At 43.3% G+C, this 24,538-nt stretch overlaps 1 protein-coding gene across 4 annotated transcripts in view; it reads right to left on the bottom strand.

The window, feature by feature from the left end:
- Nucleotides 1–24,538, bottom strand: part of MTUS2 (microtubule associated scaffold protein 2) — a 394,983-nt gene that overhangs the window by 129,462 nt on the left and 240,983 nt on the right. For all 4 annotated transcript variants that reach the window (XM_086328484.1, XM_086328483.1, XM_086328486.1 and 1 more), the window contains one exon: nucleotides 17,053–17,214. In XM_086328484.1, coding sequence (XP_086184610.1) covers nucleotides 17,053–17,214 — 162 coding nt within the window. The remainder of the gene's footprint in view (nucleotides 1–17,052; nucleotides 17,215–24,538) is intronic.

Raw genomic sequence — 24,538 nt, forward strand, 5'->3', positions numbered from 1 at the left:
ATGATTGGGGAAGAGTTATTTCCGGGCTTTGCAGAGGGAGGCAGGTATATGCAACCAACCTCTCTCTACTTTTCTGACCTGATTGGGCTCCTGCTTCTCCTGACCCCATTGGGCCTGCTTCACCCCCTCCCTCCATGTCCACTTGCCTCCTGCTCTTCCTCCTACATCTTGCTGGTGCTCAAACTTGCTGAACTTCCTCCCATTGCAGGCACATTCTCTTGAGTGCACATTCCTTCTGCATGGAATGTACCTCCCTGAACCTTGAGCTTGGTTCACTCACCTGCTCATTCAGGTCCTGGCACAGCTAACAGTCTCCAGGGAGGCAGTGCCTGGCACAACAGGTAAAACAGCCCTCCTGCCACCTGACACTCTCCCCTTACCTGTTTCATTCTTCTTTACATCACTTACTACCATCCAAAACAGATCTGTCTGCTAACTGTCTACCTTCCTCACTAGAATATAAACTTCAGCCAGACAATGCACCCTGCCCTGGACAGCATGGCCATCCAATCAATGCCCACTGTCCCCTCCATTTCCTATTGGGCTCTTTTCAAGACAGCTCATGCCAAGGCATGTAGGGGCTACAGGAGGCTGGACCCTCGGGGGACCCGAAAGCCCAGCCCCATGCCACTCCACTGAAGCCACACCCACCCCACAGAGGATCCAATTTGTGGCTCATCTCACTCTCCTTCCCTCTGCTCAGATCTTAGGTTTCAAGTAACACAGAAAGTCACCCAGACTCCTGGGAGCTCAGAAGGACAGTGTTAAAGGCCAAAGTGTGAGCTAAACACACACTTTGAAGGGAAATAAAACATAAACATTTATTCAGAGTTTCAATACTTTCCATCCAGCCTTCATGGAATGCTCTTTGGCAGCGTTTATCAAAAATTTAAACATTGATAGACTTGATTCAGCAATTCTGCTTCTAGAGATCTCTCTTCGGAATACAACTGTGAAAAGATGTATGTTCAAAGACACTTCATACATCATTCACAATGATAAAGACATGAAAATGACCAAAATGCACATGGGGAATGGTTAAATAAACTATAGTATGTTCATATGATGTAGCACTATGCTGCCAATAAAAACAATAAGGTTGCTTTATATTATACTGGCATGGAAAGATGTTCATGAGAAATAAATTAAAAAGCTATTTGTTGAAAAGTATGCATGGTATTATCACATTTTTAATACACAAAGATATTATCTATATTACAGCTGTAAATGGGATGTTCTCATAGCTCAAACAGTAAAGAATCTGCCTGCGATGCAGGAGACCAGGGTTCAATCCCTGGGTTGGGAAAATCCTCTGGAGAAGGGTATGGCAATCCACTCCAGTATTCTTGCCTGGAGAATCCCATGGACAGAGAAGCCTGCGGGGCTACAGTCCATGGGGTCGCAGAGAGTCAGACACGACTGAGCAACTAACACACACAGCTGTAAATATATAAAAATTTCTGAAAGACTGTTTCCTAGTTTTGTTGTTGTTGTTTAGTCACTTAGTCGTGTTGAACCCTTTGACTCCATGGACTGTAGCACACCAGACTTCCCTGTCCTCCACCATCTCCAGGAGTTTGCTCAAATTCATGTCCATTGAGTTGGTGATGCTATCCAACCTACTCATCCTCTGCTGTCCCCTTCTTCTTTTGCCTTCAATCTTTCCCAGCATCAGGGTCTTTTCCAATGAGTCAGCTTTTTGCATCAGGTGTCCAAAGTACTGGAGCTTCAGCAACAGTCCTTTCAATGAATATTCAGGGTTGATTTCTTTAGGATTGACTGGTTTTATCTCCTTGTAGTCCAAGGGACTCTCAGGAGTCTTCTCCAACACCACAATTCGAATGCATCATCACCTTCTTTGGTGCTGAGCCTTCTTTATGGTCCAACTTTCACATTCATGCATGACTACTGGAAAAACCATAGCTTTGACTAGACAGACTTTGTCAGCAAGTGATGTCTCTGCTTTTTAATGCACTGTCTAGGTTGGTCATTGTTTTCTTTCCTAAGAGCAACAGTCTTTTAATTTCATGGCTGCGGTCATTGTGCACAGTGATTGAGGAGCCCAAGAAAATAAAATCTGTCACTGCTTCCACTTTTTCCCCTTCATGAAGTGATGGGACCAGATGCCATGATCTTAGTTTTCTGAATATTGAGTTGTAAGCCAGCTTAAAATATTACTAGTTTTAAAATATTTTTGATAATGGCTACTACTTCTGAGCAGTAGGATCAAGGGAATTTTACTTTTTGTTTTCATATGCTTCTGCATTATTTCCACTTTTAATGAAGATCTCATACATTGTTTTTATAATAAAAAACAAAAGCCATGAAACCAAAAACAAAATGAAAATAATTTGTCTGCTCTATGAAGGAATAAGGAAAGCAACCAGCTGAGTACAAACAATTCCACAAGCATAACTTTGATCGAAAGTTTCATGATCCTGTCCCTGTAGGAACACGGAGCTGCCGAGAAAATTTCTCTGTGGTTCAGGGAACTCTTGATGGCACAGAAAATTAGGGCAATTAGTCAAGAATACAGTGGCTTCTGCAATTTTCTTGCAATGTGGACTCAGAGTAAATAATTTTTAAGTACACTGTAAACTTTCATTTTACTCCGTAAGATCCCAGAGTACCTACTGAAATGGAGCAGGACCCGATGGTCCTTGCCCCCACATCCCATCCCCTGCCCCAGGTCCTCTGCCTGTCTTCTGTCTGTGGAAAAATTTAGCCAAAGAATAAGTTTAATCAGAGAAGTGAGAACATGCAGAAATAGAGGAAAACAGTCACAGGAGACCAAATAATGATAGTTTAGTCTGTAAGCATAGCCAAGGACCTTTAGGTCCTTCTCAAGAGCTATGGATAATATTCTGAACCATGTGCCGTGAGCTGTCTCATAGATACTGAAACCTCCACCAGGTGGAGGCTAACTATATAATGACTAGACTGTAGCCGTGACATAAGCTGTAACAATTCTGAGAACCGGCCTCAAGGAAATTGGGAGCATGCCCTGGAACTGAAGGCTAACTGTACTTAAAACAAGATGGTGCTGGTCAGACCCCCAATGACCAATTTCAAGATGACTGTCAGAGCTGACTGTGCTGTTTCTGCCTACAGCCCCCTCCCTCCATCTATAAAAGCTCTTGCCCCCTGGTTGGACTTTGGACAGGCATCTGCCTTCCCACCCCTCAACTCTGCCCCATCCTGCCCCTTACCCCATGCGGCTGTGTGTGTGCAAAGTCCAGAACCCTGTCACTGCAGCTCTTGGAGCGGGGGCAGAAGAAGGCGGCAGTGGGGAGAGAAAGGCTGGTCTCCCTCCGGTCTCAGAGGAGAAGTCATAGAGTTTCATTTGAAACTGACAGTCACTGACAGCAGTCACCTATTTCCAGACAATCCCTAAAGCGTTTCACCATAAACAGAGCAGCAAACAGCCTCTCAGAGGCTTAGGTCGAAAGGAGCTCCCTGGCAAAGCTCCTGGACACTGCTCCTCGGTGGAGGAAAGAAGAGCGTGTGAGCTCAGCTTCTCCTGGACACGGGCCTTCCACATGCAAGACTCCAACACGTGCTGCTCCAAGACCCACCTCGTGTTTTCTTACAACCTGCTCATCACGGATGCTTAACGCCAAGTCCACCTGAGCAGAGCCCTGAGCCCAGGACCAGAGCCCCCCAGTCAAGAGCGGTGGATGAGCACGAGGCTGTGCTCTTAAAAATGTGATGACAAATGACAATGCTTAATTCAGAATCCTCAGGGAGCACATCAAAATGAAAAGAAAAAATTCGATTATAGATAATGGTTAGAAAAATGCTCTATTTTTTTTTCATAAAAAGAAAAATGCTATATATATTTTTTTTAATAAAATGAGCATATCAAGAAAAAAAAATAATCAAAGGGAATTTTCATAGGCTCCTAACCTCACACACAATGGGCCACCAATCCCTGAAAATAAATCTCAGTAGAAGTAAGAAAAGATAAGAAACAAAAAGGATAAAGAAACCTGCACAGCCAGAGACTTTATGCTCCAACTGTCTAACTTTCTCATTCTATCCACTTGTGAAAGTGGAATTAATGGGGCTAATTCTAATTCCCCTAGCCCAACAGACCTGGCCCAGATGTCATGAAAGGCCCCGTTAGGAAGATGAAGAGGAACAGGAAGAAAAATGAAAGGTAAATGTGACAACAATGTAAGTTATGATTATCAGGCAATGGAGCTGCAGAAGGCGAATAGGAAAACATGAATGATGTAACCAGGAAGCAGGGATTCTGTTGTCACTTAGGAGATGGATAGAATGAGGGGCCATTTCAAGGAAAGATTTATAGGGACTGAATGGGTTGAAGAAAGGAAATATTATCTAGATAAAAACACAACAAATAAAAGAGGAACCTGGATGAGTTATAAATGAGAGGGGGGGTGAGAGAGGACTCCAGAGGGGTTGCAGAGATAAGAGAAAGAAACAGCTTTTAGCTGCCAATAGTAATATATTTTTTACTGCAACTCTTGGCTTGCAGAATCTTAGTTCCCTGACCTGGGATCGAATCCATGCCCACTGCAGTGGGCTCTCAGAGTCTTAACCACTGGATGGCCAGAGAATCCCCATGCCAATAGTAGTTTTAAAAAATCAACAGAAATATCTGACATTGGTGGAAAATGGAGTTAATGAGGGAAACAGTCTAAATATACCTGAAATGAGGCTAGATTGAAACTATTAAAGGTTCATTCCATTTCCTACACCCTTTATTACATGTGTGAGGGAAGTGGAAATTCAAAGTAGAATAAAGGAGATTTCTGTGCTCAAATAAAGACCTACAAAAATCAGACTTGTAACAGAGATCTAATTATTTCCTGGGATAAGAGCAGGGATAATTTACTTTTGAAGACTGTTGTGAAAAGGTAAGAATGAAGGAGTGAGGTTTGGGGGAAAATACCATATCTATTTAAAAGTTTTATAATCCCCAAGTATGGACTTCCCTGGTGGTTCAGACAGTAAAGAATCTGTCTGCAATGCAGGAGACCTAGGTTTGATTCCTGGGTCTGGAAGATCCCTTGCAGAAGGAAACAGCAACCCACTCCAGGATTCTTACCTGAAGAATCCCATGAACAGAGGAGCCTGGTGGGCTATAGTCCATGGGATTGAAGGAGTCAGATACGACTGAGTGACTAAACCACTACCACCCACAACTGGCCTCAATCTTTCAGAGTAACTTTCTCAAATGGTCCTCATCATCCTCACCCAACTTATCTTTCAGTCAGGAGATCTCTTTCAAACCACCCAGCACCACCCCACCGGAACTCGAAGCCCTATGCTTGTGTTAAACTCTTTTTCCTTGGAGGTTCCTAACTATTGGCTGATATACTCTAACACTGTTCCTTGCTGTCACTACAGCTATAGTTACTGACTTTCACTTACTCCTAGACATGGTCTTCCTCTTACCTCAGGTCCTGCCATCAAGCTGGGAAATGTCCATGATCCCATGCACAACTCATTTGACATCCCAGCCTTTCAGTACTTAGACAACTGCCACTCTTCTAGGGTCTTCCCAGTAGTCATGTACAGATGTGAAAGTTGGACCATAAAGAAGGTTAAGCACCAAAAAATTGATACTTTTGAGTTGTGGTGCTGGAGAAGACTCTCGAGAGTTCCTTGGACAGCAAGGATATCAAACCAGTCAATCCTAAAGGAAATCAACCTTGAATAGTCATTGGAAGGACTGACACTGAAGCTCCAACACTTTGGCCACTTGATGTGAAGAGCTGACTTATTAGAAAAGACCTCGATGCTGGGAGAGAGTGAAGGCAAAACAAGAAGGGTGGCAGAGGATGAGATAGTTAGATTACATCAGGGACTCAATGGACATGAATCTGAGCAAACTCCAGGAGATAGTGGAGGTTAGGGGAATCTGGTAGGCTACAGACCACAGGGTCACAAAGAGTCAGGACATGCCTTAGCGACTGAACAACAACAACTCTTACTAGGCACCTTTAATCAGGAAACCTGGGTATCACCCTGCACCTTGGATCACCTAGAACCTTACCTCTGAAATTCACACACCCCACTTTGGCCGCAAATTTCTTCTTACAGTTGGTCACTTGGCTAAACTCAGAATTCTGATGCGGCAATCATTCCCCTGGGGATTGAGAAGGCGTCTTTCTTTCAGTGTTCAGGGGTGCTTTGGGAAAGTTAGGTACTACTCTAAAGTTCAACCTTGGTGCCTCTTCTTTTCCCCAGTCTTATGAAATCTCATGATGTGCCCGTCCCGTGAGGGTCTTTTTTCATTCATTATGCTGGGCACCTGGTAGGCTGTTCCAGTCCTACAGCGGAGGGAAATTTTCTTAAAATGTTGCTTTCATCATTTCCTCCCCTCTGATTTCTCTATTTTCTTTAAATTGGGTATAGCTGCTTCACCACGTTGTGTTCGTTTCCACTGTGGCACGAAGTGACCCAGCTCCATGTACATATACAACCCCTCCCTCCTGGACCTCCCTCCCGCCCGTCAGGAGGCACCAGGGAATTTTTAACCTTTTTACTTGGGCACTTTTAATACTAAGCAGATCATATTTGTATGGGGGAAATGCTAGCCCTGAAAGGCACGATTTTATTGTGTTCTTGAATTAATGGGAAAGTAAATTACTGGATAGAATAAGACAAATAATTCAGACCATTCCTTTCATTTGAACTTACCTAACTAAAACTGCCACGGTGAATAAAACCCAGTTTCTATTTAGGAAGTTTCGAAAAATCCAAGTACTTTTCCCACCACGATTTACTTATTCACATGTTCTCAGGACCTAACAGATCATGCAGAGTCTTGATTCCCCAGGAGAACTGGATTATTTTCCTCCCACAAATCCATCACAGGAATAGCTTTACTCATTATGTTCTGTGTGAAAGTGATTTCTCATTACTCACTTAGGACGTCAGGCCTGTTTATTATGTGGGGAGAAACAGATACTGGAGAAGAAATGAAAAAAGGAAAATAAGAAGTGGTTTCAAAATGTCAGGAATTCACCTGACTGTAAGGACTATTGTACTATAATTCTCTAATTTTTTTACAGCCTATGTTATGATTGTCTTTTATGATAATATTCATCTTTTTCTTCAAAATGTAAACTACCAATGTGGTAAATGATAACTCACAATTGAGACAGTGGCCACTATAAAATAGAAGCTATGGTGATAAAATAAAAGTTTTGCAGCTAGATTCCCAGGCTTGAAGTCAACCCAGAAATCTTCCGGTTTCATTACCCTTAGAAAATGACTTGATCTCTCTAATCCACAGCTTCCTAATCTATAAAATAAGGTTAAGAATAGTACCAGCACATCATAATAAGTAAGGATGCAATGAGATGGTGGGTCTGGCAAGCATACAGTAAGTACTCAAAACATGCTGGCAATTATTATTCTACTTGACGTCATGAACCATGACGTCAGGTTGGCCACTGTCCAGCTTGGATACACAGCAGGGTATTGTCACACTGCTGTTGTTCAGTTGCTCAGTCATATCTGACTCTTTGTGACCCCATGGACTGCGGCATGCCAAGACTACAGAATGAACTTCAGCTTCAGCATCAGTCGTTCCAATGAATATTCAGGACTGATCTCCTTTAGGATGGACTGGTTGGATCTCCTTGCAGTCCAAGGGACTCTCAAGAGTTTTCTCCAACACCACAGTTCAAAAGCATCGATTCTTCGGCGCTCAGTCTTCTCTGTCACATTACTTATTCTGCTGTCATTCATCCCCATCAACCTGCCATGTGGGTTGTTCAACAGTCAGAGCTACTTCTGAGACTGCTGCTGCTGCTGCTGCTGCTAAGTCGCTTTAGTCGTGTCTGACTCTGTGCGACCCCATAGACGGCAGCCCACCAGGCTCCCCCGTCCCTGGGATTCTCCAGGCAAGAACACCGGAATGGGTTGCCATTTCCTTCTCCACTTCTAAGACTGGGGGACTCTATATTTCATACTCCTGCATCTGGTAGTCATACACTGGCTTCTCATGTCCATCATGGGCTTTAGACTCTGATCAGCTGCTGAAGAGATTACTGATAACAAAGTGTGGGGCCTGAAATAGTGCTTGACACAAATATGCTGATCGATGGATCAAAGATGAATACACGAAGACTCTGCAATGTCCAAGAAATGTGTGATGTTTTGCCAGTTATCTTAGAAAAGGAATGGCTGGCATTTGTTTTTTCTTATTATATTTTCATTTTTCCTAGCTCCCCCCAACGTCATCACCCAAAGACAGTAAACAGGGTATTTGGTATTTCATCAGCATAAGGTAGCTAGTAAAACATACAAATCTGGAGAGAACTGGAAAGTTTTAAACACTGACATGTAATTAAAAGTGCCGTGCTCATCAGGCTAAGAGACGGGGCTACAGCATGGAAGCATTTTGCATAACAATGCACTTACAGTTCAGGAGGCAGAGTTATGAGGCACATAAATGTCAGAAATCACAACGCAAAAGCAGCTCCACAGGACCATTGGCACTAATTACTGCTGGCCCAGCTCCCATAGCTCTTGGAGGCTGACAAGCAGAGTGGGCACAATACCAGGTGTGCAACCTTTGAGATGCAATACGTGCATATACTCTTACGTGAGAGTTAGGGTTTTCTGCCCCACTTTGGAGGGGCCACCACATCATTTCAGGTTTCACACCAGCCTACAGGGGGCTTAATAGCAAGTGAGTCGTGGTATTTTACAAATTCTCGCTGGTACGATGGGCGTGTCCCATTGCACCTCCCAAATCATCAAAAATATCATCCGTGCTTCCATGAAAGAAACGGCAGATTAAGAGAAATATATCTTGTCCCTTACCTGGATCATTCTGTGACACTTCGATGATAATTTTTAAACAGCCCTCGAGGCCACTAAAGTGCCCAGAGGATGAGGTTATCAGAGCTTTAAACTCAAGTGTCCACACACAAAATCAAACTGTCCCAATGAACCACCTAAGGGGCAATGCTTGTGTGATGATGAAGAGGGGACCCACCAGTAAAAGCAGTGACTGAGGAAGCAGCTGTACATTTTCTGTACTTTTTTATTTTTGACCCTGTCTTTTTACCAGCTTTCCAGTTCTTCCACAAAAGGGTTGAAAGGGGAGAGGAGGCTGCACGTTTTCAAATTAACAAGCCATCTAGTGGTCAGCAGCCTAGGTTCAAGACTTTCAGTGGGGAGGGAGACCTGGGAACCTCTAATATTTACAAAGAGGGGATCTACATGGTCACCTGCACAGAACGCCATCCCCACTCCTGCCGCCTGGCAACTCGGACTGACCGGTTAGGTCTCTCCTGCATGCTTTTTGCACACTGTGTTAGGTCTGTTAAATACGCCTCCACCGTACACTCAGCGTGGGTGTGTGTCCACCCAGCCCTGTCCAACTCTTTGAGACCCCGTGGACTACAGCCCTTCAAGCTCCTCTGTCCAAGGGATTTCCCAGGCAAAAACACCCAAGTGGGTTGCCATTTCCCACTCCAGGGAATCAACCCAACCCAGGGATCGAACCCAAGTCTCCTGCATACATTTTTTACTGCTGAGCCACTGGGGAAGCCTGTTACTCTCAGCATAACCATAATTAAATACGTGTGTAAGTGTGAGTTTTATGCTTTTTTCTCCTGTGACACCAGCAGCCCTATAGAAACAAGGACTGTGTCTGTCCCATTCACGTGATGTCCCCCAGCATCCAACACAGAGCTCAACTCAGAGAAGGTGCTCTCGAAACCTCCATGGAATGAATGGAAGCCCATCCACACCTCCCCTGACTTTGCCCGGCCCAGAGTGACTGAGCTGGACTCTGGGGTCATAGCATGGGACTCCCAGAGCCTTCTGGCCTGGTGGGGAGGAAGCTCTCCACCCACTGCTGGCCAGAAAGAACAGCAAACAGGCCTTCCAAGACACCCACAAACATCACCCTCTGAACCATGCAATGGATAGTCACTCCATCCATCATCCCGCCATATTTTCCTATCTCTGGGACCTCATGCAAAGGAACAGGCCTCAAATGTATCACCTTAATTTTTCTCCCACTAATGTTCTTTCTAACACTTCTACTCTCCTGTAAACACCTCCACCCCCAAGCCATTGCAGGTCCCTCTGTTGGCTTCACGAGGACTGATGAGCTAAAGCTGGGGGAACCATGGGGACCCCGTCTCAGGGAGAACACAGCCAACACCAAGTGATAACACCCCCTGTACTGAAGAGCCCAGTGCAACCTAATTGCTCTGGGCTTGTCCCCTGCAGGTCCCACGCCTGGGTCAGCATGGGCTTCCACACTGTGCGGTGCCATGACTCTCTCACCGTCAGAACTGCCTCTCAGAGTCGTTTCCATTAAAGGAGCATACGTCACCTGCTATGGTGAGAACAAGTCCCCAACATCCAGATCCAAGATGCCCATGGCAAAGTGAGCCCTTTACCTGTCCTGTCTTGTCCTAAAGTTGCATATTTTGTTTCAGCAAGTTCTTACTGAGTCTCTTTATTTAGATGTGCCCAGAGAGGGGAGATGATGCTTGGCCAGACTGGAGGGAGGGTGAGGAGACATGTTAGAGCAGGCTGTTTACAGAACCCAGAACATCCAAGTGCTCGGTAAACACATTCTGACGGTGCAGACACGCTACTGGTATTTTTACACTATGAAGAAAGAAGAAAGTGTTAGTCTGTCAGTCGTGTCTAACTCTTTGCAACTCTATGGACTGTAGCTCACCAGGCTCCTCTGCCCATGGAATTCTCCAAGCAAGAATACTAGAGTGGGTTGCCATTCCCTTCTCCAGGGGATCTTCCCGACTCAGGGATCAAATCCGGGTCTCCTGTATTACAAGCAGATTCTTTACCATTTGAGCCACCAGGGAAGGCTATAGTATACCCAGAAATAGGAATTCTCAGGTGATGCAGTGGTGAAGAACCTGCCTGCCAATGCAGGAGATGCAAGAGATGCAGGTTCAATCCCTGTGTTGGGGAGATCCCCCGGAGGAGGAAATGGCAATCCACTCCAGTATTCTTGCCTGGAAAACTCTATGGACAGAGGAACCTGGTGGGCTATAGTCCATGGGGCTGCAAAGAGTCGGACGCAACTGAGCGAGCACACACACACGCCAAAAAACACCTACATCTGTGATTTTAATACAGAAATAATAACCTGCTTTTAAAGAAGTAAAATAATTTTTGTGATACAAGTGGAGCTTCTGTACCCACAAAGCAACAGCCTCACTATTCCCAGAGAATTTTTTCCTTAGGGGGAGAGAAACCGAAACAATAAGACATCAGCTGTTCATTCTCTGTATAGCCATACGAAATCCTTCTATATAGCTGAGTCTGAATAAAGGAATTTTATTTTCCATAATACATCGTGTCAACATGACACAATCAGAAGGCATATTGACCAAGCAGTATCCTATCATCAGATCAACACTTCAACTGAAAATATTCTCCCCTTTGCTACAACAACTGCAGACCAGTTAGGAAAGTCAATGGGTAAAGCCTGAATATTTGTGCAAAATTACATAGATCAACATCCTGGTGAGATGTTGTATTTGACATACGAACAACAGAACAGCTTTTCATGAAAATTCAGAGACAAAGAGTCACTAAAAGACTAAGGTTAAGTTTCTAAAATTCTTCTCTCTATATAGCAATGGAGAGGGTGTTCCATACTTTTTTTTTTTTTAACCATTAGCACTAAATCCATGACAGTTTCCTTTGTCATCATACTGATGTCAAAGAAGCTAAGATCTTTATTAACTTATAGGAAGATGATATTCTGGGAGTAGATCTTGCTCAGTACAGTGTTATTAGTTCTCAGCCTGTGACTGAAAGCCCAGGGAAAGAAGGGACGTGGACAGAATCCAGAATGGATTGTAGGGGATCAGGGTGCAGTGTGTGCATAACTAGCATTGTCCCAGAAAGAAGACTCACTCGCTCAGTTCTAAGGCGGTGGATGAACCTAAAGCCTATTATACAGAGTACAGTAAGTCAGAAAGAGAAAGATGAATACTAACACATATATATGGAATCTAGGAAGATGAGACCGACGATCCTATGTGCAAGGCAGCAAAGGAGACACGGATGTAAGGAACAGACTTTTGGACTTAGTGGGAGAAGGAGAGGGTGGGATGATTTGAGAGAAGAGCATTGAAACATATACACTACGAGCCAGCGGGAGTTTGATGAATGATGCAGGGCACCCAAAGCCCGTGCTGTGGGACAACCCGGAGTGATGGGGTGGGGAGGGAGGTGGGGGGGGTTCAGGATGTGGTGGACACATGTATATCTATGGCTGATTCATACCGATGTATGGCAAAATCCATCACAATATTGTAAAGTAATTAACTTCCAATTAAAATAAGTTAATTTAAAAAAAGGAAGACTCAATCTCAACCTTTATTTTTCAATGACAGTTATTTCAATAAAATGTAATTAACTGGCTTCCATCTGAGTAAGAATGCCTAAGCAACACAGCACAGAGGTTAGGTATATAGGTTTTAAGTGAATTTGAATATCTTTTCATATATTTATGGCCACTGACCACTTTGTTCTTCTATTGTCTAAGTCACCCATTCATATATTTTACCTATTTTTTCAAATTAAGTTGTATTTTTTCTATTGATTTTCATATTAAAACTTTGTTGCAGCATTTTCATTCAGTCTATCAACCTTCTTAATTCTATGATGTTCATTATTGCAGACAATTTAAAATTTGTATGTAGTTAAATCTTTTTTTTTAAAGGTTTCCAGGTTTTATATCATGTTCAGGAAGGCCTTCCCTATTCCCAAATTTTAAACTATTTCAATTATTTTATTATCAGAAAAGATATGCTTAAAAATATACTATTAAAGTTGTCCATTATGTTGTTCAACGTAATTTTTTAAAAATTCACAAAATTAAAATCGTACATACACGTTTGTGCTAAAAAACAAGTTCTCTCTTCTGATAAAGTGCCACACTCTATTTTTTTCCCCCCTAATTATGCTTTTTCTTTTGCTCTTGCAGCCAGGAAGCTCTGAATCCAGTTTTATCAGGCTCTTCTCTTTTTTATTACTTGGATTTTTAATCCTCTGGGCCGTTTACTGCATGCTACCTTGTATCTTTGCTGAAATCAGAAAGTGATTACAAAATAAACAAATTAGAAAATGATTAAACAAATAAAGAGAAAGTGATTAAGTGATTTTAAAAGTCTATTATATTTAATTTAAACTTTTTTGGGTCATTTGTTTCTTAACCCATCTTTTAAAAAAAATATTGCTTTATTTCAGCTGCAACGAGTCTAACTGCAGCACACAGGATCTTTAGCTGTGGCATGTGGGACCTAGTGCCTTGACCAGGGACAGAACCTGGGCCCTGCACTCGGAGCACAGAATCTTAGCCACTGGACCACCAGGGAAGTCCCTCTTAATCCATCTTACAATGACTTCCTGGTCTGCTAGAATTAACTGACAGCCAGCTGATAAGATTACAGATCTCTTGTTCTCACTCTAATTGTTGTTGTTCAGTCACTCAGTTGTGTCCAACTCTCTGACCCCATGGACATCAGCACACCAGGCTTCCCTGTGCTTCACTATTTCCCCGAGTTTGCCCAAACTCATGTCAACTGAGTCAGTGATGCCATCCGACCATCTCATCCTCTGTCATCCCCTTCTTCTCCAGCTTTCAATCTTTCCCAGCATCAGGGTCTTCTCAGATGAGTCCGTTCTTTGCACCAGGTGGCCAAACACTTCAGCTTCAGCATCAGTCCTTCCAGTGAATATTCAAGGTTGACTTCCTTTAGGATTGACTTGTTTAATCTCCTTGCTGTCCAAGGGACACTCTAATTATTAGTGTACAATTCTGTTTACCTTATTGTGACTGTTCTAATTATTCTTGAATCTAAGTCACCTATGGCTTAAAGCAAGTGTTTAAAATGTTTCCTGAATAAACAAACCAGAAAAAAGTTACTCACAGGAAAAAACTCACATCAGAAATCTAGGTTAAAAGAAACAGCCCAAGCATTCCCCGGGCATGTTCTATTGTGGGTACATGTTGCATTTGAAGACATGGATGACAGTAATTGAACAGTTGACCCAAAGACACAAGAGCTTGCCATCATTAGCCTGGAATCACCAAGGGAAAGAAGTGACACATCACAGTTTAGAAATACCAGCATGAGTTAAAACAAGGGTTGGTGTTACCCAAGTAATTAGAATAACCCAAATACCCTACAGTCCCAAGAAACCCAATTATTTGGAATTTAACTGTAATTTGCATGCCTGCCTTCTGCTTTTTAATTAGCCTGATGACAGAACAAGGCAATGGGAAAGCTGATTTGGTATTAGGAACTACATTTTATTTAAATGAAAAATTCATACCTATAGGATAAATGCAAAGTTAAAATTCAGTAATAAAATGTATCTTTTAATCATAATTTTTAAATTGTTATTAAATTAGGTGTTGGAGCGAGATGAAAGTTAGAAGATAATGTCCTGAAATCTCTCATCTTCTGCTCTATTTTCCCAATCCACACTTTCCCCAGATGAGTCCATTTCACAGGGGCCACAGCCAAGGGTTTACACAGAGGCTGGGGTGGGGTCCTCCATCTAGCAAATGGTGGTAATTAACTCTTGTTCTAAACACCTTAACACCTCCTCCTTGTCAATAATGGGAAAATGTATAAGAAGTTTTATGTCTTTGGAAAATCAAATGCAGAGCCTTATGTGTATTAAGTTATGTGCTATGTGCTCAGTTGTGCGCTCTTTGTGACCCCATGGACTGTAGCCCACCAGGCTCCTCTGTCCGTGGGATTTCCCAGGCAAGGATATTGGAGTGGGTGCCATTTCCTTCTCCAGAGGATCTTCCTGACCCAGGGATTGAACATTGGCAGGCAGATTCTTTACCACTGAGCCACCTGGGAAGCCCAGGAATTTACTAGAAATGCAATTTCTGAGGCTTCACCCCAGACCCACTGAATAAGTCACTCAGGACGAGAGCCAGTAATCTTTTCTAACAAGCTCTACAGGTAGTTTTGAGGCACTAAAATTTGATAAACACAGGTCTACAGGATTTATTCAACAACTGTATTTTAACTCACTGTAGGCTTGTCTACTTATTTTCTATTTAAACCCAAACCAAACATGTTAAGAAACTGGAACTAAAAGAGAGTCATAGGTCGTGTGACATTCATTCACTGATTCGTTGATTCATCCGACTGTTAACGAATAGATGCTAAGTAGCCACTGGGAGTTAGTCACTGAGGCGACTGCAGGATCAGGGATACTGGGCTAAATAAATGGGACAAGATCACTGTCCCCGGGAGCTTTCCCTCCACTGAGGAAGAAAAAACCAAACAGGTCAATTTACATGTCCCCAGCTGGGAGGGAGTGGGGGCAGGAGGAGAAGGAAACGACGGAGGATGAGATGTCTGGATGGCATCACTAACTCGATGGACGTGAGTCTGGGTGAACTCCGGGAGATGGTGATGGACAGGGAGGCCTGGCGTGCTGCGATTCATGGGGTCGCAAAGAGTCGGACACGACTGAGCGACTGAACTAAACTGAACTGAGAGGGGATTATGAGGTGATGCTCCATTGAAGTGATCAGGGAAATGCAAATTAAAATAACACTGAAATATAATTTCACTCCCATTAAATGGACACTTTTTTTTTTAAATGATAAGTATCTATTCTTATCAGCGATATGGGTGGAAATGAAGCCTTTGAAAAGGAATCCAGTCATATCCATTAACACATCAAGCACAGCCATCCCACTCCTGGGGATCAATCTTGTAGAAAGAATGTCACCTGTTCAAGGACATGTACCGAAGCATCAGTTAATAGTGGCAAATGCCAGTTACAAAGTGAATGCCTGCCGGTACGGGAATGTCTGAATAGATCATGGTATAGCCACACTAGGCAACCAGTGGAAAACAGCCATGCACTGACTTTGAGGGCAGCTCTATGACGTGCCTTCAGTAAGGAAAGTGACATGTAGAAAAATGTATAGGACTTCCCTGGTGGTCTGGTGGTTAAGACTCCGCCTTCTAAAGCAGGGGATGTGGGTTTGATCCCTGGTCAGGAAGCTAAGATCCCATATGCCTCTTGGCCAAAAAAAACCAAACAAACAAAACATAAAACATAAGTAGTATTGCAACACATTCAATAAAGACTTTAAAAATGGTCCACATCAAAAAAAAAAAGGTACAATGCAAGTTTACTTTTAGGAACCAGGCCCATCTATGTGTACATATCGCTGGTACATGAGCACAGGAGCATAGAAGAATAACACGGAGGAATGAACACCGTCAGAGGTGAACCATCTAACGTGGATTCAGGCTCAAGACCCAGGCTCCCTCACTCTCAGTATCTTCCTACACATAGTGCAGAAGATGAGGCTAAGCCACATGCTGGATGCTTGGACATCCTGAAGGCAAACACGCATGCGTGAGACACGGGAGGAGAAGGCAGGCGGGGGCCACATCCAGCAGCTTCAGCTGCTGACAAGCACCTTCACGTGTCACACCTTTACATCAGTTGAGTCCCCTGCGTCTGTCACTAGCTTCCCAGGTCAGGAGGGGCATTGGCTTTGCTGGCCTGGACACAGCAAGCACAACATGACTCTGGAGCCAGCCTTCTGCCATAGCTGCTGATCCCTGCATCCCGGCCTGGATGGAACTAGCCTGGAATGTGCAGGGGGACAGAACCCCTACATCCCTGTTGAGGCAGCAGTGTTCCCCCAGGGACCATGTGATCACTCCCGGGTTGCAGAGTCTGTAGCTAGCTCCCACCATCCTTCCAGTGATAGATTTCATCAGCACCTGCTTCCCTAAGCAAAATGAGCCTAAATGAGCTTGACCCTTTTTTTTTTTTTGGCACTGGAATCTGTGATTTGATGGGTTACCAGTCACTAGGAGGAGTAAGAAGGAGTTTTAAGAATTTAAACACAGGAATAGATGAAAGTGCCTTGAGAATCGTGGTACTATTATTACCACTAATATTAAAAGCCACCGGAAAGACATCTGTCATCCCGTCTAAACAGCTGATGTACCCAGAGGCTCTCAGAAAAAGCTCTCCACTGCAGTTTCTCTGCAGCATGAGTCTTACCAGCCGGTGTGGATGTGGATTTCGGTGCCGGAAGCAAACTCCTGCGGGGTGTGGTCGCGCTGGAGGAAACTGGAGGGGCTGCCCGGCCAGCCCCCTTGGGTGTGTCTTTGGCAGGGAGAGCTGCCTTTAGAGGTGGCTGGTCTTCAGTTCCAAAGGATGAACCTGCAGGAGGCAGACTGTGCGTTAATGACAGTGTCATGAAAAACGGGTAGACCCCCTTGCTGGTCACCACCACCTATCTATCCCTGAAGCCTCCACCTGCATCAGAACTTGACCCAACTCCTGATGAGTGGCCTTGAAAAGCATTTCTCTGGGATGAGATGTGGAAAAAGAGGTTGCCTTCAGTCACTGCAGGGAAGTCTGTCCTCCAAACCCACACGCCACAGGCTCCACCAAAGCCAAGAACAGCTTCGCTCCACTGAAGATTTTACACACACACACACACACATACGCACACGCATGCACACACAATTTGCTTTTCTGGATGTGCAGCTGCATACACAGGCTTCCCAGATGGTTCAGTGGTAAAGAACCCACCTGCCAATGCAGGAGACACAGGTTTGATCCCTGGGTCAGGAAGAGTCCCTGGAGAAGGAAATGGCAACCCACTCTAGTATTCTTGCCTGGAAAATCCCATGGAGAGAGGAGCCTTGTGGGTGATAGTCCATAGGATCACAAAAGAGTCGGACATGACTGAACAACTAAACAACAAGCTGTACACACATATGATAAGCATTCATTTTATAACTGTCAGAGGATGAGCAACACTTTTCTGAAAACCAATGTAAGTGTCCCAGAGGAGATGAGAGTAAGGACACACACACGTACGCCGCTGGTCCAGAAGAGGATTCAGGGCTCCCTGAAACCCACTCATTTCATCTTCAGAATAAGGGCCTTGGGATAAAGGGAGATGGGTGAGAAGCATGCAGGCAGAGAATCCCCTTGAAATTCACGAAGCTTTTGATCTGACAAGCCGAGGCCTCATCAAACTAAGGGGGCTACCCTAGTGGCTCAGTTGTAAAGAACCTGCCTGTCAATGCAGGAGATGCAAATTCCATCCCTAGGTCTGAAGATCCCCTGGAAAAGGAAATGGCAACCCACTCCAGGATTCTTGCCTGGAAAATCCCAAGGACAGAGGAGCCTGGCAGGCTATAGTCCATGGGGTTGCAAAGAGTCAGACACGACTGAATGACTAAACAGCAGCAACAGCATCAAATTAAGAGGACCCTGCATTAGAGCCCAGTTTATTGCAAAGGCAGAAGATGTCTATTGGTCATTTCAGTTTTCTATTCAACATAGAAACAGGCTCTGTGTCAACAGAATAGCTTCTTTATGATGGGCTGCTCTGAAGACAGGGCATACTGGGATTTGTGTCAGATTTAAATGCCAGAATGGTCGTGGCCCATTTTTTCTCCTCTATAAATTTTTAAACCTACTATGCTGGCTATATGTGTAATCTCTTAAAGACAATATATGACACCACCATCTATTCCTATTAAAGGATAAATCTTCTCTCCGACATACATCACAGCAGGATCCTCTATGACCCACCTCCCAGAATATTGGAAATAAAAGCAAAAATAAACAAATGGGACCTAATTAACCTTAAAAGCTTCTGCACATCAAAGGAAACTATTAGCAAGGTGAAAAGACAGCCTTCAGAATGGGAGAAAATAATAGCAAATGAAGCAACCGACAAACAACTAATCTCAAAAATATACAAGCAACTCCTACAGCTCAACTCCAGAAAAATAAACGACCCAATCAAGAAATGGGCCAAAGAACTAAATAGACATTTCTCCAAAAAAGACATACAGATGGCTAACAAACACATGAAAAGATGCTCAACATCACTCATTATCAGAGAAATGCAAATCAAAACCACTATGAGGTACCATTTCACACCAGTCAGAATGGCTGCGATCCAAAAGTCTACAAGCAATAAATGCTGGAGAGGGTGTGGAGAAAAGGGAACCCTCTTACACTGTTGGTGGGAATGCAAACTAGTACAGCCACTATGGAGAACAGTGTGGAGATTCCTTAAAAAACTGGAAATAGAACTGCCTTATGATCCAGCAACCCCACTGCTGGGCATACACACTGAGGAAACCAGAAGGGAAAGAGACACGTGTACCCCAATGTTCATCGCAGCACTGTTTATAATAGCCAAGACATGGAAGCAACCTAGATGTCCATCAGCAGATGAATGGATAAGAAAGCTGTGGTACATATACACAATGGAGTATTACTCAGCCATTAAAAAGAATACATTTGAATCAGTTCTAATGAGGTGGATGAAACTGGAGCCTATTATACAGAGTGAAGTAAGCCAGAAGGAAAAACATAAATACAGTATACTAACGCACATATATGGAATTTAGAAAGATGGTAACAATAACCCGGTGTACGAGACAGCAAAAGAGACACTGATGTATAGAACAGTCTTATGGACTCTGTGGGAGAGGGAGAGGGTGGGAAGATTTGGGAGAATGGCAATGAAACATGTAAAATATCATGTAGGAAACGAGTTGCCAGTCCAGGTTCGATGCATGATGCTGGATGCTTGGGGCTGGTGCACTGGGACGGCCCAGAGGGATGGTATGGGGAGAGAGGAGGGAGGAGGGTTGGGGATGGGGAACACATGTATACCTGTGGCGGATTCATTTTGATATTTGGCAAAACTAATACAATTATGTAAAGTTTAAAAATAAAATAAAATTGGAAGAATAAAAAAAAAAAAAGGATAAATCTTCTAAATGCACCTCTGAGTAACAGCTGCAAAGACTAATCTACCAAATTAAATAGAAAGCCTGAATATACTGAGATTACTGCCTGTTGGGATGAAAACTATCCAGTTAGGAACGTGACTGTCTACCATGGAAAATACACACTGACAGCTGGAAGATATATATGTAATTGTAGTCAAAGATTAAAGTTTTTGTTTCTATCATTTTAAAAGGATAGCCCTAACATTCTATGCAGATAGGGCCTGCATCAAAATGATAATATTATTAAAATGGCTTTAGTGTTCAAATGTTCAGGAGTTTAATTCAACCCCTCAGAGTAAGAGATGGCTGCTTTCCTCCCTCTGAAGACCTGAAAGTCTGTTTAAAATGAGTGAAATCTGTTTTGTCTCTTAATAAAACAGTATTTAGGAAGGAAGAATAAAGATGGCTATTTCCTAACACAGAACCTATGCCCTATAGTTCTCTGAAGGTCCTGTGTAAGGTTTTAAATAGTTCTAAACAGGGCTATCACTTTGCCAACAAAGGTCCATGTTGTCAAAGCTATGGTTTTTCCAGTAGTCATGTACGGATGTGAGAGTTGGATCATAAAGAAGCTGAGTGCCGAAGAATTGATGCTTCTGAACTGTGGTGCTGGAGAAGACTCTTGAGAGTCCCTTGGACTGCAAGGAGATCAGACCAGTCCATCCTAAAGGAAATCAACCCTGAATATTCACTGGAAGGACTGACGCTGAAGCTCTAATTTTTTGGCCAAGTGATGCAAAAAGTCAACTTATTGGAAAAGACCCTGATGTTGGGAAAGATTGAGGGCAGGAGAAGGTGGTGACAAAGGATGAGATGGTTGGATGGCATCAATGACTCAATGGATATGAGTTTGAACAAACTCTTGGAGATGGTAAAGGACCAGGAAGTCTGGCGTGCTGCAGTCCATGGGGTCACAAAGAGTCAGACATGACTTGGGGACTGAACAAAAACAACGAAAGACAGGGATAGGAAATACATTTGATTCACACAAACAGTACAAAGATGATGACACTCAGGGCACACTGTACCCTGAATTTCAGATTTAAAAGTAAGCACAGGAGCAGAAAAAATGAAACCAGACCACTGCCACACAGTACACAAAAATCAGGTCAAAATGTATTAAAGACCTGAATACAAGACCTGAAACCATGAAACTCCTAGAAGAAAGCACAGGCAGTACACACTCTGTGACCCCGGTCTTAGCAGTATCGATCCACAAATGTCTCTTCAGGGAAGGGAAACAAAAGCAAAAATAAACAAACAAGATGATATCAAACTAAAAAGCTTCTGCACAGTGAAGGAAACCATCAATAAAATTAGGAGACAACCTACCAAATGGGAGAAGATATTTGCAAGTAATATATCCAATAATGAGTTAATATCCAAAATATTTAAAGAACTCATACAACTCAACAACCCTATTAAAAATACACAGAGGAGCCGAATAGACATTTTTACAAAGAAAATATATAGATGGCCAACAGAGGCATGAAAAAATTTCAACATCACTAAATTCACATGGAATTAGCTAATGTTCAGCCTCCTGCTGACATACTGCCAGAATAATCTACCTACGGAAAACTGCACTGGAAGTTGAACATCAAATCTTTCACATGGCATCTTTTATTTAACAGTTTATTAAATATTCTTAAGAAGGGGAATATTTTGTATCAGAGTTCAAATACCCTTTTATCAAATCCTTTTGTGCTCGGTGTTATTCTCTTACATGAAATTTATAATTCAGTGAACATCTCAATTTGGAAATTCTGCTGTTATCCAGGCTGGGAAGTAATTCATCTGTTTGAAGTATGAAGTGTCAAGGAAGCTTTGTACTCCCCTTTGAGAGAAGTCTTGAATTACCAAAAAAATAAAATGAAACAAGATAATATAATAAAATAAAACTGAACTCCCTTCTTGTCCATTATTGTGGGAGACAGTTGGCAGTAGCGAATACCCCTCTTTGAAAACCAGCTGAAGTTGACCAGCACTTAAAGACACTTTATTGAGTAAATGACAAGTCCTCTGAATTTGCAAAGGGCTGCTGAATTCTGTAACTGCTCTAGTATTTGACAACAATGCAGACAATATCAAACCACTGCTCGATAAAAGGAGAAAGCAACTGGAAATGAACCATGGCTGTGTCAGCCAGAGATGCTCCTGAGGACCCAGCCAGTGGGAGTGGTCCACGCGTGTAACTAGCCATCCCATTCTCAACCAGCCCGAGTCTCCTGCAGTGGATAAGCATGCACGAATGATGAGTCTGAGTAGATGTGGGCCTGCACCATGGACAGAGGAGGATGTGTGAAAATTCAGGCCAGACAAGGCGGCACTGCAAGAATAAAAGTCCCTGGAAGGATCTGAGACACCAGAAGGAGGAAGGGTAGATATACAGGAGCCCTGAGAGCACCCCACAAAGTGATGAGTGTGTCCCCCCAACCTGCTGCAAAGGATGATTCTGACCATGACTGCAGCCAGGGTTTCCGATCCATATCCCTACATCACTTACTGGGAATGTGGATAGCTGAAGCTGAGCTTTAAAAGAAGAAAAGAATGGATTGAGAGATGAACATCAACTAGACTAGAATGAGGTTGGGAAGACTGTACAAAAATAGCAAATCTGTTATTAATACCATGAAGGCATTACAGCCAAACTTGAAGAAACATCTTTCTTTGATTCTGAGTATTTATCTGTATTATAATGATTAATCTTCACTGATTTTTTTAAACAATCCCAAGCAATCAAGTTGTATAATGTTCTGGCTGCACAATTGCTTCACTGATGCATATTTCATTGACTTAGCCATATTTATCACTTGGCAGCAAAATTTAGTTTAATTATTAAAGTACCAACTGAATGTTTTATTTCCTGCCTCCCACATATTTTAACTCAGGTGTATGCTTTATTTCTCACTGAAGTGCTAAGGTAAACCTGCTAGCTTATCATTTCAGCAAAGATGTATCTTTGTCTGAATGAAGAAGATCAAGACTCTGTGGCAGGCTCTGCCCTGGGCAGGGGGCGCCTGACAGACATGGTCCTGTCTTCACACCACTTACATTCCAGTGGGAGGACATCCAGACCCAAACAGGTACAGATAAACAAGATCATCTCTAACTGCCATCAGTTATGAAAGAAACACAGGAGCAGGAGAAACTCAAGGGTGAAGGAGGGGACATCACTTTAAGTGGAGAGGCTGGGCAACAGGGAATGTCTAAAGTAAACATTTCTCTCTGCTGCACACTAGCCCCCACCCTCCTTTATTACTATTATTTTTTTAACCTTTGTTTTCTCAACCTAAGCCATCCCCCCAGGGAACAAGCATTTTATTTACTTATTTAAACTTTTTATTTTGTATTGGAATATAGACCAATTAGGGGCTTCCCTGACAGCTCAGTTGGTAAAGAATTGCCTGCCATGCAGGAGACCCCAATTCAATTCCCGGGTCGGGAAGATCTGCTGGAGAAAGGATAGGCTACCCAATCCAGTATTCTTGGGCCTCCCTTGTGGCTCAGCTGGTAAAGAATATGCCTGCAGTGCGGGAGACCTGAGTTCGATCCCTGAGTTGGGAAGATCCCCTGGAGAAGGGAAGGGCTAGCCACTCCAGTTTTCTGGCCTGAAGAATTCCATGAACTGTATAGTCCATGGGGTTGCAAAGACTCGGACACGACTGAGCGACTTTCACTTTCATAAACCAATTAACAATGACAGTTTCAGGTGGATAGTGAAGGGATTCAGCCATACATATACATGTATCCAGTCTCCCCCAAACTCCTCTCCCATCCAGGCTGCCATATAACACTGAGCACAGATCCCTGTGTACAGTAGGTCCTTGTTGGTTATTCATTTTAAATATAGCAGTGTGCACGTGTCCATTCCAAACTCCCTAACTATCCCTTCCCACCATCCTCCCCCCAGCAGCCGTAAGTTCACTAAGTCTGTGAGTCTCTTTCTGTTTTTTAAGGGAGTTCATTTGTAACATGTCTTTTTAGATTCCTCACATAAGGGATGTCATTTGATATTTATCCTTCTCTGACTTACTTAACTCAGTATGACCATCTTTTTGATTATTAATGATCATCATTGCTCTTGAAACTTAGAATTGAAGTGTCGGAACCCTCCTGACTCTCTCCCTTTTATCAACCAATTCAAGGCAGTGTGCTTCCATTTCCGTTACAGACTCCAGATTTATACCCCTTGTCTGCCCACGTCAGTCCCTTAGCACCTGTTGGGGACACAGTGGTAGGGCCCTACCCTTCCCCTCCCACCCCCTTCAATGCTCCCTCGTTCAGTGCATCCCCTCCCTATACTTCTACCAGATTTTCCAAGTAAATTCCAAAGTTGTCTTTCTGGTACTCCAAAGAGAAAATGAAAGTCGCTCAGTCATGTCTGACTCTTTGCAACCCCATGGACTGTGTCCATGGAATTCTCCAGGCAAGCATTCTGGAGTGGGTAGCCTTTCCCTTCTCCAGGGGATCTTCCCAACCCAGGGATCGAACTCGGGTCTCCTGCATTGCGGGCAGATTCTTTACCAGCTGAGCCACAAGGGAAGCCTAAGAATACTGAAATGGGTAGCCTATCCTTTCTCCAGTGGATCTTCCCGACCCAGCAATTGAACTCGGGTCTCCTGCATTGCAGGCAGATTTTTTACCAACTGAGCCATCAGGGAAGCCTTCTGGTACTCTAATTCTTCCACTATCTGGTCCCACCATAGTTTTCTGAC

Source organism: Bos grunniens, chromosome 12, assembly GCF_055505025.1.
Source record: "Bos grunniens cultivar Pamir isolate PY7600 chromosome 12, Bosgru_T2T1.0, whole genome shotgun sequence".
Lineage (NCBI taxonomy): Eukaryota > Metazoa > Chordata > Mammalia > Artiodactyla > Bovidae > Bos > Bos grunniens.